This window comes from Oncorhynchus masou, chromosome 12 (genome assembly GCF_036934945.1).
Source record: "Oncorhynchus masou masou isolate Uvic2021 chromosome 12, UVic_Omas_1.1, whole genome shotgun sequence".
In the NCBI taxonomy this organism is placed as follows: domain Eukaryota; kingdom Metazoa; phylum Chordata; class Actinopteri; order Salmoniformes; family Salmonidae; genus Oncorhynchus; species Oncorhynchus masou.
The window spans coordinates 40,712,253-40,728,884 of NC_088223.1; the positions used below are offsets into that span (position 1 = coordinate 40,712,253).

Below are 16,632 nucleotides of genomic sequence, written 5' to 3' on the forward strand. Positions count from 1 at the left end.
ATCGGTGGTGTGAACGGTCCTTAATGCTTAAATGGGCAAATGCTGCCCTCTAGCAGATGAATATGATATGAACTACAGCAGTGGTTCTCAACCACGTGTTGATTTGATAGAAAGCACGACTGCAACATTGATAGCATACTAAAAAGGGATTTCATATTCCAGCTATTTAAATTATTATTTGAAGGGGGAGGGTTAGATGTTTTTTTTTTTCAATTGCTCGGTGAGGGCCAGGTAAAAATATATTTTACTCGGGGAGGGCCATGCATTTTCATTTCAAAGAGGTCCAATTAAATCCAGGTATCCCTCAATATAATTAACGTTTACTCCCTGACTATAAGATTTCACCTTCCTTATTCAAGAAAACATACTAACAGTGGTGGGAGCAGACATTTTGATCAAGGGAGACCTTTAGAAAATATGCATATTGTCTCTAACACTAAACATGCAAATATGTATTTGACAGTATGTTTGTATGTTTATTGGAGCACCAACCTGTGCAGTCCAACTCAGTCTCACCGTGGCCCTTGGCTCCATCTGGAGCACCTTTGCCCCTAGACAAACCCTTCACAATAAGGACACCTCCTCCATAGGTTTCCATTGAAAGGGGTTGTTGTAGGTTGTAGTTCTTAAATACACAATGTACTGAAACTGGTTTTATTCTGTGAAAGACTGCAATGTTTATTAAGGCTAGTTTCACTAAGTTTTAGTTCCAAGTACCAACTCAAACTGGTTGCACCTCTAGGGCTTAGACTAAACAACATCGGTATGAACAGTTAACCAATGTCACTGTATTTACATTGGGAACATGTCAGAGTGATTAAGTACTTTTTAATGGCATAACTTCTTCTCAACCATGTCACTATCCTTTATCTTCATATCTAATGAGTTGTTGAGTATTTTACACTCTGTACTTTTTTTATAAAGATAAACTTTCTATGTATTCTATGTACAATAAATAAACATACCACATATGACACTTTAAAAAATACCTACTACTACGAGACACTACATTATGTGTGTGTGTGAAATGGTTGAACAAATAATAAAATAAAATAAATAATTTACAGATACTAACTGCATTCCGGACTGTTCTTTTCTGACAAACGTCCGCTTAACACCCTCATGGAAGACGATAAAACCTGCTATACTTCATTCTAGTCTCCATCTGCACCAAACTGTAATTTCTCCATTAATTTGATTAGTAATCTTTCCTCACCATTTTCTATAGAGTGAGTACATTTTCCGGGATTAGGCCTCCGACTCCTATTGAAAACAACAAACACTACCCTCCTACAAGATGAAGACTAATATTTTGATAGGGCTAACTGTCCTGGTGGTCTTCATAGCCGTGGCTAAATCCTATCAGAATCATCTGTCCCTATGACAATATTCAAAGACGGGTACAGGAATACGTTGTGATTTGATTAGTTTGGGTTGATCACAAATTCTGAAGTAGGTGCTTTTATTTTCTAAAGCTATAAATTGTTTATATTGGATAGTGGTACACTCCCCTACGTATGACCCCCTTGGTAAATATGATGGTAGACATCCATGGAATGCATGTTACCTATTCTGTACACAACAAAAGGAGTATCGAGAACTTGAGAGTGCTTTCTATTGTTAGTCTGATTTCCAGGAACAATTATACATACATCCCATGGGTACCTAGGCCGTTCTGATATGACAAACTGAGTCTGCTGTGGTAGCATTACCTTCACTAATTAAAAAAAATATTCATTCCACTCTAATGACTGAACCACATGTAATTGGCAACTTTGTAGATGAAAGAAGCCAGCGAACACTCCTCTAGTTTCAGGGGCTGCACTGTGTGTACAAAATCAATTTACACAGTATACAATCGAGTAGACCATTCGTCTTAATGTATACATCTAATACCTGTACTTACTGTGAACGTCTAAACATGTATGTTTCAGTTTTTTATCATGCTGTCTCCTTGCATTCTTCCACCTGATGCCACTCGTCATTAGCAACAAGCACATGTTCAGTCAGGTGCTCCTACCTATCTACTGTATCATTGTTTGTATTGTAGTGTCTTGTGTTGCACTGCCCTGCACATGATTCATCAACTTCTCTTGCCTCTCCTCCATGTGTCAGAGCCCAGTCTCTGACCTGTAAGCAGTGCAGTGTGGGAATATTCTGGACATGTTTATCTCCCACAAACATGGTGTGTGACAACTCCACTCTCAACTGCTACACCAGAGAAGCAAGTAAGGAAGCCTGTACACCAAAAACGTGTGAATATGCAATGAATTCGCTGATATAACGTCAATGTCATAATGAACCAATCACTGAAACATCGTATCCAAAATCCACTCCATCTAGATTTAAATGCCATAGGGTTTCTGAAACTTCACACCCGTGGCTGTCTGGACACAGACCTGTGTGGCAAGACCACCGCTGCAACCATCCTGGATGCTGGTGTCACCAGCAGCTTCTCATGCTGCCAGACAGACTTGTGTAACAGGGCTAGCTCCGTCCATGTCTCTGTAAGTGTAGCTCTCAGTGCCGCCCTGCTTGCCTGGTGGAATCAGACTGGAAAATAGGAAATAGGCATATCTGATATGGGCAGAAAGATTACATTCTTGTTAATCTAACTGCACTATCCAATTTCCAGTAGCTATTAGAGTGAAATAATACAATGCTATTGTTTGAGGAGAGTGCAGAGTTATGAACTTGAAAATGTATTAATAAACCAATTAGGCACATTTGGGCAGACTTTTGTATTTATTTATTTATTTCACCTATATTTAACCAGGTAGGCTAGTTGAGAACAAGTTCTCATTTGCAACTGCGACCTCTCCAAGATAAAGCAAAGCAGTTCGACACATACAACACAGAGTTACACATGGAATAAACAAACATACAGTCAATAATACAGTAGAAAAGTCTATATACAGTATGTGCAAATGAGGTAGGATAAGGGATGTAAGGAAATAAATAGGCCATGGTGGTGAAGTAATTACAATATAGCAATTAAACACTGGAATGGTAGATGTGCAGAAGATGAATGTGCAAGTAGAGATACTGGGGTGCAAAGGAGCAAGATACATAAATAAATAAATACAGTATGGGGATGAGGTAGTTGGATGGGCTATTTACAGATGGGCTATGTAGAGGTGCAGTGATCTGTGAGCAGCTCTGACAGCTGGTGCTTAAAGCTATTGAGGGAGATATGAGCCTCCAGCTTCAGTGATTTTTGCAGTTCGTTCCAGTCATTGGCAGCAGAGAACTGGAAGGAAAGTCGGCCAAAGGAAGAATTGGCTTTGGGGGTGACCAGTGAGATATACCTGCTGCTAAGGGTGGGTGCTGTTATGGTGACCAGTGAGCTGAATTAAGGTGGGGCTTTACCTAGCAGAGACTTGTAGATGACCTGGAGCCAGTGGGTTTGGCGAAAAGTATGAAACCAGGGCCAGCCAATGAGAGCGTACAGGTCGCAGTGGTGGGTAGTATATGGGGCTTTGGTGATAAAATGGATGGCACTGTGATAGACTGCATCCAATTTGTTGAGTAGAGTGTTGGAGGCTATTTTGTAAATGACATCGTCGAGGATCGGTAGGATTGGCAGTTTTACGAGGGTATGTTTGGCAGCATGAGTGAAGGATGCTTTGTTGCGAAATAGAAAGCCGATTCTAGATTTAATTTTGGATTGGAGATGCTTAATATGAGTCTGGAAGGAGAGTTTACCCAGTCATAGAACCAGATACCTAGGTATTTGTAGTTGTCCACATATTCTACAAAGTCAGAACATACACTGCTGCCATCTAGTGGCCAAAATCTAAATTGCTCCTAAACTGGAATAATACATTGTGGCCATATCTTGCATTTAAAAGATGGAACAGAAAAATCAGATAAAATGCATGTTTTTTATTTGTATTATCTTTTACCAGATCTAATGTGTTATATTCTCCTACACTAATTTAATATTTCCACAAACTTCAAAACGTTTCGTTTCAAATGGTATCAATAATATGCATACCCTTGCTCTCAGGTCCTGAGCTACAGGCAGTTGGATTTGGGTATGTCATTTCAGGCGAAAATGTTTTTTTTTTTTTTAAGGGTCAGATCCTTAGATATCTGTTGTCTTCAGCTTCGGTATGCTACTGTATTACAATGTTTTTTGATTTCATAACCCAAATGACATCGACGACCACCAAGGTCTCCCTGCCCCACCCCCACCCCCGTGTCCCCATCTCGTTCACGTACACAATCGGGTGCCTTTCTTTCTTATCACCGCTATTCGCTCGGGGCGCTTGGTTAGGGTTACAACGGAGTTCTAAACATCACTTGTATGTGGGCTCTCCAGGAAATGGAGGAATGAGTGTGTAGCAAGCGACACAGAGGGAGGGGAAACCGAAAAGGCGTTAACTGCAAGTTCCACACAGGACGTGAGCGAGGTAAGAACAATTTAGACTACATTGTTACTCACCAAACTCGCGTGAAAGGTTGTTATTAATTAAATCATAACGGTTTACAGTAAGACCTTATTTTTCCTGCTGCTTGTTTGTATTAGTTTATATAAACTATCGAATTTATCTGACTGACTATAGCAGATAGAGCGGCCAAGCCCTTGGTCGACATCGGTTATGTTTATCATTGAAATTAGTCAAATATCTGAAAGTTAGTGCAAGACTGCACATTGCGAGTTGTTAACGTTACCCATCCAAAAACTAATCCGTCCTGTCTCCTTTAGGTATTCCAGTTCCAGCAGCAACACTTGAAAAAAAAGATGAGTGACGAAAATCAACCTCAAGTTGAACTTTTTGTGAAGGTAAGCAACGTCATCAAATCCATTCTGTGACATGCATAATCATATCTTGGACAAGTTACTTTGTAAACAATGCGCCATTACTTTTCGCTGCCAAAATGTCATTATGTGGTACAATGTAATCTATTTTACTAAAACGTCATTATAACCCACGCATTTCTGCAGCAAGATAACTTATCAGTGAGAAAAGTAAACTGTTGCCACTGGTCCCTCGCATCATTTGTTTGAAGACTGAATGCCTAGAGAAAGCAGGCCTAAGGGTTTTCATGGTATTCATAAGATAGTAGATCGGGCGGCCATATATTACGTTATATTTGATTAACATATTAGCCATGCCTATTGCTGTACCCCATTTGGCACATCAGTTGAATGGCCAGAACATTTTATAATCTAATTAAATGCACATTAAGATAATACATATGATATATAGGCTCCTTAATCTATACTGAACAAAAATATAAACGTAACATGTAAAGTGTTGATCCCATGTTTCTTGAGCTAACAACAAAAATCCCTGAAATTTTCCATACTCACAAAACGCTTATTTTTCTCAATATTGTGCACCTGTTAGTGAGAATTTCCTCCTTTGCCAAGATAATCCATCCACTTTACAGTTGTGGCATATCAAGGAAGCTGATTAAACAGCATGATCATTACACACGTGCACCTTGTGCTGGGAACAATAAAAGGCCACTAAAATGTACAGTTTTGTCACACAACACAATGCCAGGATGTTTTAAGTTTTGACGGAGCATGGAGTTGGCATGCAGGACTGTCCACCAGAGCTGTTGCCAGATAATTTATTGTTAATTTCAATACCATAAGCCTCCTCCAACATTGTTTTAAATAATTTGGCAGTACGTCCAACCGTCCTCACAACCGCAGACCACGTGTAACCACGCCAGTCCAGGACCTCCACATCCAGCATCTGAGACCAGCCACCCGGACAGTTGATGAAACTGTGGGTGTGTACAACTGAAGAATTTCAGAAACCTCAGAGAAGCTCATCTGCGTGCTCGTCATCCTCACCAGGGTCTTGACCTGACTGCAGTTCGGTGTCGTAAACGACATCAGTGGGCAAATGCTCACCTTTAATGGCCACTGGCACGCTGGAGAAGTGTGCTCTTCACGGATGAATCCGGACTTCAACTGTACCGGGCATATGGCAGACATTGTGTATTTCGTCGTGTGGGCCAGCGGTTTGCTGTTGTCAATGTTGTGAACAGAGTTCCCCATGGTAGCAGTGGGGTTATGATATGGGCAGGCATAAGCTATGGACAATGAACACAATTCCATTTCATCAATAGCAAGATTCTGAGGCCCATTGTTGTGCTATTCGTCCACCGCCATCACGCCATACACGATGTCTGCCATTTAAGAGGAGTGGGACAACATTCCACAGGCCACAATCAACAGCCTGATCAGCTCTATGCAAAGGAGATGTATCGCACAAAGGAGATGTATCGCACTGCATGAGTCAAGTGGTGGACACCAGATACTGACTGGTTTTCTGATCCACATCCCTACCTTTTTTAAAGGTTTCTGCGACTAACATATGCTAATCTGTATTCCCAGTCATGTGAAATCCAAAGATTAGGGCCTAAAATAATGTTTCAATTGACTGATTTCCTTATATGAACTGTAACTCAGTAAAATCTTTGAAATTCTTGCATTTATATTTTTGTTCAGTGTATATTTCATAAGCTGGCCAGAGCAGCCCAGGGGTGTGGTCATTCAGAGGAAAACACGGACCAATATAAAGATAGGGTACCCTTTTTTCACTCTCTTATAATGATTTCTCTGTGTGAATATCTAGACTTAGAACCCTTTTTTCTCCTCAGGTATGAAAGATGTCCTTGTGGTAGCAGCTTAAAATACTTACTTCCTGTTCATTTCCCCACCATTCAAATTTCAAGAGACCCACAGCCCTGCTCTGTCACACATTACCCTCTTTGAGGGTAATCACTCTTTGACTTCCGCGATCTCTCTTGGGGAGTATATGATCTTCTTGTTCGGATGAATGACCATAATATGTGGCCTTCTATCCCATTCTAGGCAGGCAGTGATGGCCAGAGCATTGGCAACTGTCCGTTCTCCCAGCGCCTATTCATGGTGCTGTGGCTTAAAGGAGTAACGTTCAACGTCACCACCGTGGACATGAAGAGGTCTGTCTAATGCCTATCAATCTGTATTTATATTACATATACATTTATATTACATATACATTTATATTACATTTGCACATGTCTAAGCTACTTACTCACTCTAATGCTGTCATTGTTTCCCCTCTCTCCTTCTGTCATTTCTCTCTCTCTTGATAGGAAACCAGACATCCTTAAGGACCTAGCACCTGGTGCTCAGCCCCCCTTCCTGCTCTATGGGACGGAGGTGAAAACCGACACCAACAAGATAGAAGAGTTCCTGGAGGAGAACCTGTCCCCTCCAAAGTAATCACTCCTTCCATCATTCTATTCTTATTCCATCCTCTGATCAAACCATCAAACAGTTATGCTGCTACTTGCATCAAGCTAAGTTCCATATCCTTCCAGATCTATGTTCATAGGTGGCACGTGAATTTCAAGTTTGGGGAAGCACATTTATTTTAATAATAAAGCATTCCATGCATCTATCATCGCATTTGTAGACTTATGTAAGATAGCCTACTATTCTGAGTAGATTGGATAGTCATCATTTAGGCTAATAGTATAACTCAATCACTGTTTGCAAAAAAATACCCTTCAATGCATCGCTGAGCGTGTTGTGGCGCAGAGTAGGCCTAGGCTATAGGCTATATCAGATACGTTTCTTCCCCTTTCTTTTCACAGGAAAAAATGTGGCCTTTTATAAACACATTTCATTTCAATTCTACTAAACTTTGTATGACTGGAGACATGAGCAGAATATTTTTGAATGCAACAAAAAGTACAGGGTTACAAAAAGTATAGGCTACTGCTGACAAACAGATCAATAATTACCACCTTGTCTGCAGGCGTCTAATCTAGGCCTACGAAAAGGGGAGACAGAAATTATACAGATGGCCATCTAACCTGGAGGAGGAAATGATTGTCCAAAAACAAAGTTTCAAGTTGCACTGATCTCATGATGAGTGAATATGCGCACTCACCGGGGATAAGGAGGATGCTCTCTGCTGGTGCCAATAAGATAGGCTCTGGTTTGCTCAAATTGAGAATTTTGATAACAAAAAAATAGATTAGAGACTTTTTATTGTCTTCTCTTTCCAGCGCTAGCAATTGTATTTTTAAATATAGTGATATGCCTGGCACTATTTTAGCTGCTTTTCGCTGACAGTCATAACACAATAATAATCTATTTGGTATTTAAATGCATGCAGTGCCCAAATTGTGGGCCTTCCAACTGTAGGCTATTCACTTGTGATTTAGAACAATCCACAGCTTGTTTTTTTAATGAAGTTAATGATCAGCTGGGGCCAAACCATGCTTTCTGGTGTACTTGCTTATTTGGAATGATTTTAATTCTTTCTGTATAGACAAAAGTAATTATATAAGGTTGGCAATTTCCTTCAATTTACTTTAGGAGAAGCTTAGCTTCCTTTGTATAATCATTTGTGTGTGTTGTTTGCCTCTGTAAATTATGTTCATAGGTTATGTACTTGCATGTACTTTATGTGTTTAATGTTACTTCCTGTGTTCCTCTCTGAAGACAACATGCTTTCTCCCATGATAACTTGCTGACGGAGGTATGCTCGATGGCAAATTTGTAATACATCCTCCACCCCCTCCCCAGATACCCTCGCATGGCTTCCAGGAACCCTGAGTCTAACACAGCCGGCCTGGACGTGTTCTCCAAGTTCTCGGCCTACATCAAGAATTCAAACCCCCAGCTCAATGACAGTGAGTGACAATGACAACTCAGGGTGAACTGAGCCCGACCCTTTCATGTACAGAAACACTATTGCGTGTTAACAAGCACCTGCAAGAACTCCCACAATCTGTCTCTGTATTCCAGAGCAGCAGGGAGTGTCTTTGTTAATGGCATTATGCTCTGAGCCTTGCGTCTCTTCACAAACCGGTTTGCCTGTGGTCTTGTATTTTTAGCAGCGCTTTCAGAAGTACAGTGAAAAGTACACACTAAGATAAGCATTTGTCATGTGCAATGAGTCATTTTAAATTACTCTTTTAACTCAGCAATTTACATCTGTACCTTAAGTCCTCAAGTCCAATTATGTTTTTGTTCAAATAATTAAAGTAATTATATTTCTATGGGTGTTAGTCATATTTCCTTTGTATTGTGCATTGTTTCATGGTGCAGCACATTCAATTCCTGTTTCAATATAATTGCAGGGAGCTCTCTGAAGGCTTTACTTGCATGATACTAGTGAGGAGCTTTAGCTTTGCGCGTACTACAGTTTGTTTATGTACGTGTCCGTCTTAATAAATGTGTTGTACTTTGTGTGTTCTCTGTGTGGTCAGACCTAGAGAAAGGCCTGCTCAAGGCCCTGAAGAAGCTAGATGACTACCTTGGCTCACCACTTCCTGAGGAGATTGACGAGACTAGTGCTGATGAGGTCACTTCTTCCGCCCGCCCCTTCCTGGATGGGCAGGACCTCACTCTGGCCGACTGCAACTTGCTGCCCAAGCTGAACATTGTCAAGGTAATTCTTTGTTTTAAGCCCTGCTTGTGGCCTAGTGTGAAGTCCATAATCAAATCAGTATTAATTGGGGTTGGTGGACCACTTGTGAGCTAAATGCTGCCACATGTACAACATTAACTTCAGTGCGAACTGCAAAGATCCAATGGGCTCTTTTGATCATTCCTTTTTGGACTATAAACATTTCTTGGCTATAACTGTTACTTTTCTTGTCTTTACTTTTTTGTATCTTACTTTTATTTTGGTTATTCAGTAGCCACTAGTATTCAGAATCAGAAAAACCTTTATTCACCGAAGACATTTGCATGTTCAGGAATTTGACTCTGTGAAATGATCCTGCCACAATAAACAGAATATACAGACAGGCACATTAACCAGATTATACGGATCAAATACACTATATAAACAAAAGTATGTGGACACCCCTTCAAATTAGTGGATTCGGCTATTTCAGTCACACACATTGCTGACAGGTATATAAAATCGAGCACACAGCCATGCAATCTCCATAGACAAACATTGGTAGTAAAATTGCCTTACTGAAGAGCTCAGTGACTTTCAACGTGGCACCATCATATGATGTGACCTTTCCAACAAGTCAATTCGTCAATTTTCTGCCCTGCAAGAGCAGGGCTGGAGTGGTGTAAAGCTGGCCACCATTGGACTCTGGAGCAGTGGAAACGCATTCTCTGGAGTGATGAATCATGCTTCGCAAACGCTACCTGCCCCAATGCATAGGGCCAATTGTAAAGTTTGGTGGAGGAGGAATAATGGTCTGGGGCTGTTTTTCATGGTTTGGGCTAGGCCCCTGAGTTTCAGTGAAGGGAACTCTTAACGCTACAGTATACAATGACATTCTAGATGATTCTGTGCTACCAACTTTGTGGTAACAGTTTGGGGAAGGCCCTTTCCTGTTTCAGTATGACAATGCCCCCATGCACAAAGCAAGGTCCATACGGAAATGGTTTGTCGAGATTGGTGGAAAAACTTGAATGGCCTGTACAAAGCCCTGACCGCCACCCTATCGAACACCTTTGGGATGAATTGGAACGCCGACTGCGAGTCAGGCCTAATCGCCCAACATTAGTGCCTGACCTCACTAATGCTCTTGTGGCTGAATGGAAGCAAGTCCCCACAGTAATGTTTCAACATCTAGTGGAAAGCCTTCCCAGAAGAGTGGAGGCTGTTATAGGAGCAAAGGGATGACCAACTCTATATTAATGGTCATGATGTTGGAATGAGATGTTTGACGAGCAGGTGGCCACATACTTTTTACAGACCGCACTATGAACACTATAATCTACATCATAAACTGGATGGTTTGAGCCCTGAATGCTGATTGGGTGAAAGCCGTGGTATATCAGACCGTATACCATGGGTACCGTATGACAAAACATTTATGTTTACTGCTCTAATTACGTTGGTAACCAGTTTATAATAGCAATAAGGCACCTCTGGGGTTTGTGATATAAGGCCAATATACCACCGCTAAGGACTGTGTCCTAGCACTCCGCATTGCGTCTTGCCTAAGAACAGCCCTTAGCCGTGGTATATTGGCCATATACCACATCCCCTCGAGCCTTATTGCTTAGTTAGAACTTTGCATGTAGAGACAGATGTACAGTATGTATAAAAGCAATGTTACAGGATTATTTGCAGTGGGGGGGAAATTACATGTATCTCTCCGTTCTTTCTCTTTTTTTCTCTCTCCCTGTCCAATCCTCAGGTTGTGTGTCTGAAGTATCGCACTTTCTCCATCCCCAAGTCTCTCTCCAACCTGTGGCGGTACCTGGACGCTGCGTACGCCCGCGAGGAGTTCTCCTCTACCTGCCCCAACGACACAGAGATACACATCGCCTACTCAGCCGTGGCTAAAGCACTTAAGTAGGAGGAGAAGGGGATTCCATCAGTTTTCACACACCAGTGAATACATCTTATACACTCACCTACGCACACACTGTACATGTGGCAGCATACACACACTAATGCGCTCACACACACATGCACTCTCTCAGACACACATATTATTCAACAGCGTAGCAAGTTGGAAACATTTAATTGGCCATTTAAGAGTTTGTGAAACTGAGACTTATAGTTTATGGTTCCCTTTTTGTCACATGCCGCATCCACTCTTAATACCGTATATTCAGTGGCAGTTACACACAGTTAAAGTTCTATACACGGGCAGTAGGTTACATATGGTAGCATCCAACTAAAGGTGTTCAGTCACTATGATTAATTCTGCACTCCATACATCGCCAGCTATTAGCTTCTATCTCTTGGCCAGGCCGTAAACTGCTCTTCTGTTGTGATTACACACACACACATACCAGTTTAACTGCCACCTACAGCTGAAAGAGAGAGGTCTGTTATAGGTGTGTCTATAATTATACATTATTACATATATATTATTACAGGGCGAACCGCCTTTAACATGGTCAGTTTGAAGCAGTCGTTTTATACGTGCTAAATGGTCCGTGATTAGGTTCAGGGAATAGGAAAGCAGGTCTTGGGCATGTAATAGTACATTGGGGCACACTATACAGAGGTGTTTCTCAGCACTGTACTGTTACCAACACAGGAAATGATTTCAGCAGACCACAGCTTCCCCTTTCTCCGCCTTGTAGCGCTATGAAGGGTTAATCAACATTATATCCCCCCCATTGTAAGGCTCTTTTGCTATTAGTAATCGACCTCCATTCCCCCATTCAAAGTGAAGGATATTTTTTATACTATAAAAAAAACTGTGAGAGGCTCATATTGTAGGACAGTTGAGTTATTCCAGACGGAGTAATGTGGCTATAGTTTCTGCTTTGTGTGAACTTTAGGTTATTAAAGTACTTGACTCTGTATGGCCTTGAGGCACCAAGCCGGTTCAGTCACATGTTTCACTGTAATCTGAGGGAAAACTACAGGATGTAATGCAGACGTGCACACGACTCCTTGCATGACTAAACCATAAACGTCACATTCATTAAAAATAGAGATGCACATTGCATAGATAACTGAAATCTTCAAAGAGAGAATGCTACAGGATTGTGTATTTGTACTTTTTGATATGGTTACTTGAACTTGAAAAAAGATAAGTTTGAACCTTTAGTGAGACAAATGAAAGGTTTTACTTCAGGTCTATCGAGCTGGGTGTTGTTTAAGTTGTTTAAATACCTTTGAAGTCCTGTGCTTTGTAGTACTGAGCAATTTGTGCTTTTTTTTAGGTCATTTGTTTTTGGTTCTATTAATGCATAATAATCACGTTTTTTAATTTTGGTTTTGATTATTTTTGTTAAATATGAAATGCATTATGAAATAATGACATGATTTTAGAGCTTTTTAATGAAAATTCCAAAGCCAAAAATTAGTAAACATTGAATTTCCAAAACATTTAAAATATTCCATTGTCTCTGATCAGGTAAACGTCGATAGAAAAATTGAAAATTACAATGAAATAATAAAATGTGTATATTACTTAGTTTTTAGTGGATTACATTATTATTTTTAATTCCTTAAAGTAATCATCTCATCTCTGCTCAGGCAGTAGCAATCAGCCAGCTTGGCCATGTAACATTACGTCCTCCCCATACTGTACTGTCTTTAGTCATCCTATTTATCTAGCCTGCCTAAGTATGCTGCAGAGCTTTCTCACGAAATCATTTGACTAGATCTTCAAAGTAGATAAGGCATACTTTCATTAACTGTCTCTGTCCCTCTCGTCGTTGTGTCGTGTATATTCCTCTCTCGTGTGGTCTATTCAGTCTGTGTATCTAACCTAACGTAGCATGCGTAAAAGTGTATCCGTCCTGAGATCAGTATACAATGACGAGATGCTAATTTCTCCGCCCTAATAATGAGTCGTCGCAAATGCGGGAAGGCAAACAACAAGCGTAAATCATTCCAAGCGCATTGCATTCGGTTTATTTTGGAGAGATTTTGGCGAAAGTGAAACCTCTCGTTTGGCCTCTTCCTCTGATCTGTTTGAGCTGGGGGGGAAACTGGCGCAATGGATTGTGGTCATTGTAATTATTTATGACGTTTCTGCGCTGAACTGTGTTGAATATTTGTTAAATGAAAACAACTCCCTTCAGCCCGGGGTCCCACATAGTTCTTGACATCATTTATTTTCTGAATGATTTGACTAACTAAATGGAATTCAAGTAATTTAACCGACTTTGGTCCATTAGTTGTTTAATAACCTGGAAAAAACGAAATGTCAGTTAACCGTTCAGCACTAAGGCTTTGTAGTGTGTAGTGACTTTGAATAAGTAATCCATTTCACATTGACTTGAAATTCAGTCCCCTGGGAAAGAACTGGACATATTTGTTTGGGCTCTATTTAATCCATAGGTCAGTGGTCAGCGTTACAGCGTGATTGAAATTCAAAGGCAATGTTACCTCGTTAGTGGAGACTGCATTCACGGTAAATGCTGCATATGCCGGCTCAATCGGAAATTATATTTTAATTTCTATTGCACAATCTGTAACGATTCAGCGATACAGATTGAATAGAGCTCTCAGCCTGACTGATAGATAGTGCATTCATGATAATGACATACATTTACAACAGCTTAGTGAAGACAGAACTTATATATGTTATATGTCTTCCAGGGTAAGGTTTTGTAAGACAGTCACTAAGTGCAATTCACGTACAAACATGAAGATTTCATTTGCAATATATTTAGCATCTGAGTTGGCATTGTTATGTCAGCTATTTTATACAGTCGAGTCATCAAACCGTGAATCCGTAGTTTAAAATCCATACATGTCCTCCACAGTTGATAGATAAGAAAAATCTTCATAAAACCCGTTACTATTTTACATGACTGAATCCTTTATGTTATGGATTTTATTTGGTTTCTATGGACCTACTTTTACCGGTCTATAGTCCTGTTGTCATAACTATTTGTCAAAAAGAGACCAAGTCTTCATTTCAATGTTGCCTGTTGTATTCTAGTATTTTCCTTTACTGAAGCTTGTAACAGTTATTTTTTGAACTTCCTTTTTCTGTAAGATTAGTGATGACTTCAGGGACTTTTTACATTCGTCTTTAATTATTATTTAATGTATTATCCACCTTTACGTCTCCATTTCATACATATCTATTTTCCATCTTTATCCCCTCCTCAAACCCATCCTCTTTTTTTAAAGACCCATCTTAATTTTTTGTTGTTTATTTTCTTCCTAACTTTTGATGCATTCTTTCCTCCACGTATTTCAGCCCTTTACTTCACCTTCAATTTTATTTGAAGGCAATAGCACTTAACCTAGATTATGTTGTGTACATTGAGTCAATGACAATCAAACTTAGTATTTCTTTTGTAGGTTTTAATCATCCTGAAAAGACGGTCAAAATAAAACCCACAATTGGTTACTGTTTCTTTACTTGTTTGTTTTATTAATGGCTGCCAATCCTTTTTCAACAGTTATGCTAAATATAGCACCATAGAAAAGTAGAATTGTTAGAAAGCCATATTAACCCTTATTTAAACAAATGTTCTTATAAATGAATGCAGATTTGATCAACATATGGATTATGTTTCGCCACTAGTTTCATTGTCATTTTAACACTGATATGTCTCAATAGACATATGACTCATTTCTACCCTCAGGTGACTGTGACTGTGTACTACTGTTTAGGGTGTGTGTGTGTGTGTGTGTGTGTGTGTGTGTGTGTGTGTGTGTGTGTGTGTGTGTGATTCACCCCATTACACAGTATAGGTTGTGCATGTTACTGTATGATTAGGAATGTACATATAAAATGCAATACATTTGGATATCAGCTTAGTATGAGAGAGAAAATAACTAGGATGCACAGTGCGCCTCCCCTCCAGATGGGGGCAGCATGGGCCATAGCCTCGTTGCACAGGTCCGTGTCACAGCGGTCATTTTGGTAGGTGAAGTTCAGGCATGCAGCGTGTTTCTCCCCAGATAAACCACATTGAGAGGGACTGGCACAGCTCTTCTCATACAGGACCAGATGCAGGGAGCCTACAGATGAGGAAAAGGGTAATTTCAATGGTATTCAGTATATTTCACTTCAGTAAGTCGAGGCCTACTTGTCAGTGCACTGACTGAAATAGAGACAAGAGGAGATGATAGTGTAATTGCTAGACTGACAGACATTGGGATGTATTACTGTCACACTAAGAGACATACAATTTGCCCACCAAAAGTCAGTGGATAGACCACACCAGCTCTGCATTTAGAAAGGTGTTAACACAATACATTCAATCACTGCAAATGACTGACCTCAATCGAATTATGTGGCAGAAAATAATTTTCAGAGCGGTCCCTTTCCTCTTATCCTCAGAGTAACACAGAATCCTGTGTCCCACCCACTTAGCGTTTGGCTATTTTTAGAGATAAGTTGATGGCATCACAGGCATTAGGGAGCTAACAACCGGCTTGCTGAGAGAATAGTGGTGACGTTTGGCCTTTTCAGCTAGCCTTTTGTCTCATATTATGTAGTGAATACCCAGCAGGAAGGCAAGGCTAGGCAGGCATAGTGGACCATAAAACATCTCCCACACTTAACTCTTCAACTTTAGTTAACATTACACGATTGCAGTGCCACTCAAGTTTGTTATCCAATCCAATACACAATCATGAAACATTGTTGTATAGTTTCTGTCATGCCACCTCCACCGGAAACCAATACTGTCTCCAATGCCCAAACACATGCACAAACACACACATGCACGCACACACAAACAGCCTGCACTCACCTTGCATCTCCACTGCTGTGCTAGCTCGTCAGCGTTGCCCGGCAGGACACTCCTGAGGGAATTTGAGGCAGTCCATAGGAGGGATGGCAGGAAACATGTGTAACAGCACAGAGTTGCTAATAAAGAAAGGGATTATGTATCAAATATAAGATGTACATCATACTAATGGGGGTATGAAGGTGGGGAAAAAAGACAACTCAGGACTAAAGATATTAATTTTCCCCTAAACTTTTTAATGGTTGCAACCTGGGAATTCTAGCTAGGTGGCTAACATTAGCTAGCTCGCTAACGTTAGCTAGGCTAGGGGTTAGGGTTAAAGTTAGGGTTAAGTTTAGGAGTTAGGTTAAAGGGTTAAGGTTAGGGGAAGGGTTAGCTAACATGCTACGTATTTGCAAAGTAGCTAAAAAGTAGTAAGTAGTTGAAAAGTTTCTAAAATGCTGATGTCTTCTGGGATGAGATTCAAACTCGCAACCTTTGGGTTGCTAGACATTTGCGTT

At 40.4% G+C, this 16,632-nt stretch overlaps 1 protein-coding gene across 3 annotated transcripts; it reads left to right on the forward strand.

Annotated features, from left to right (window-relative positions):
• The first annotated feature begins 4,307 nt into the window (after window positions 1–4,307).
• Window positions 4,308–14,792, forward strand: LOC135550091 (chloride intracellular channel protein 1-like). 3 transcript variants are annotated; one of them, XM_064980566.1, is made up of 7 exons: window positions 4,308–4,415; window positions 4,712–4,789; window positions 6,842–6,951; window positions 7,108–7,233; window positions 8,552–8,658; window positions 9,238–9,419; window positions 11,143–14,792. In XM_064980566.1, the coding sequence occupies exons 2-7, from the start codon at window positions 4,748–4,750 to the stop codon at window positions 11,302–11,304; spliced, it is 729 nt and encodes a 242-aa protein (XP_064836638.1). In that variant the 5' UTR covers window positions 4,308–4,415; window positions 4,712–4,747; the 3' UTR covers window positions 11,305–14,792. The 3 variants fall into 3 exon arrangements, with proteins under 3 accessions (XP_064836638.1, XP_064836637.1, XP_064836636.1); XM_064980565.1 differs by lacking the exon at window positions 4,308–4,415 and adding an exon at window positions 4,418–4,494; XM_064980564.1 differs by lacking the exon at window positions 4,308–4,415 and adding an exon at window positions 4,433–4,463.
• The last annotated feature ends 1,840 nt before the right edge of the window (window positions 14,793–16,632 follow it).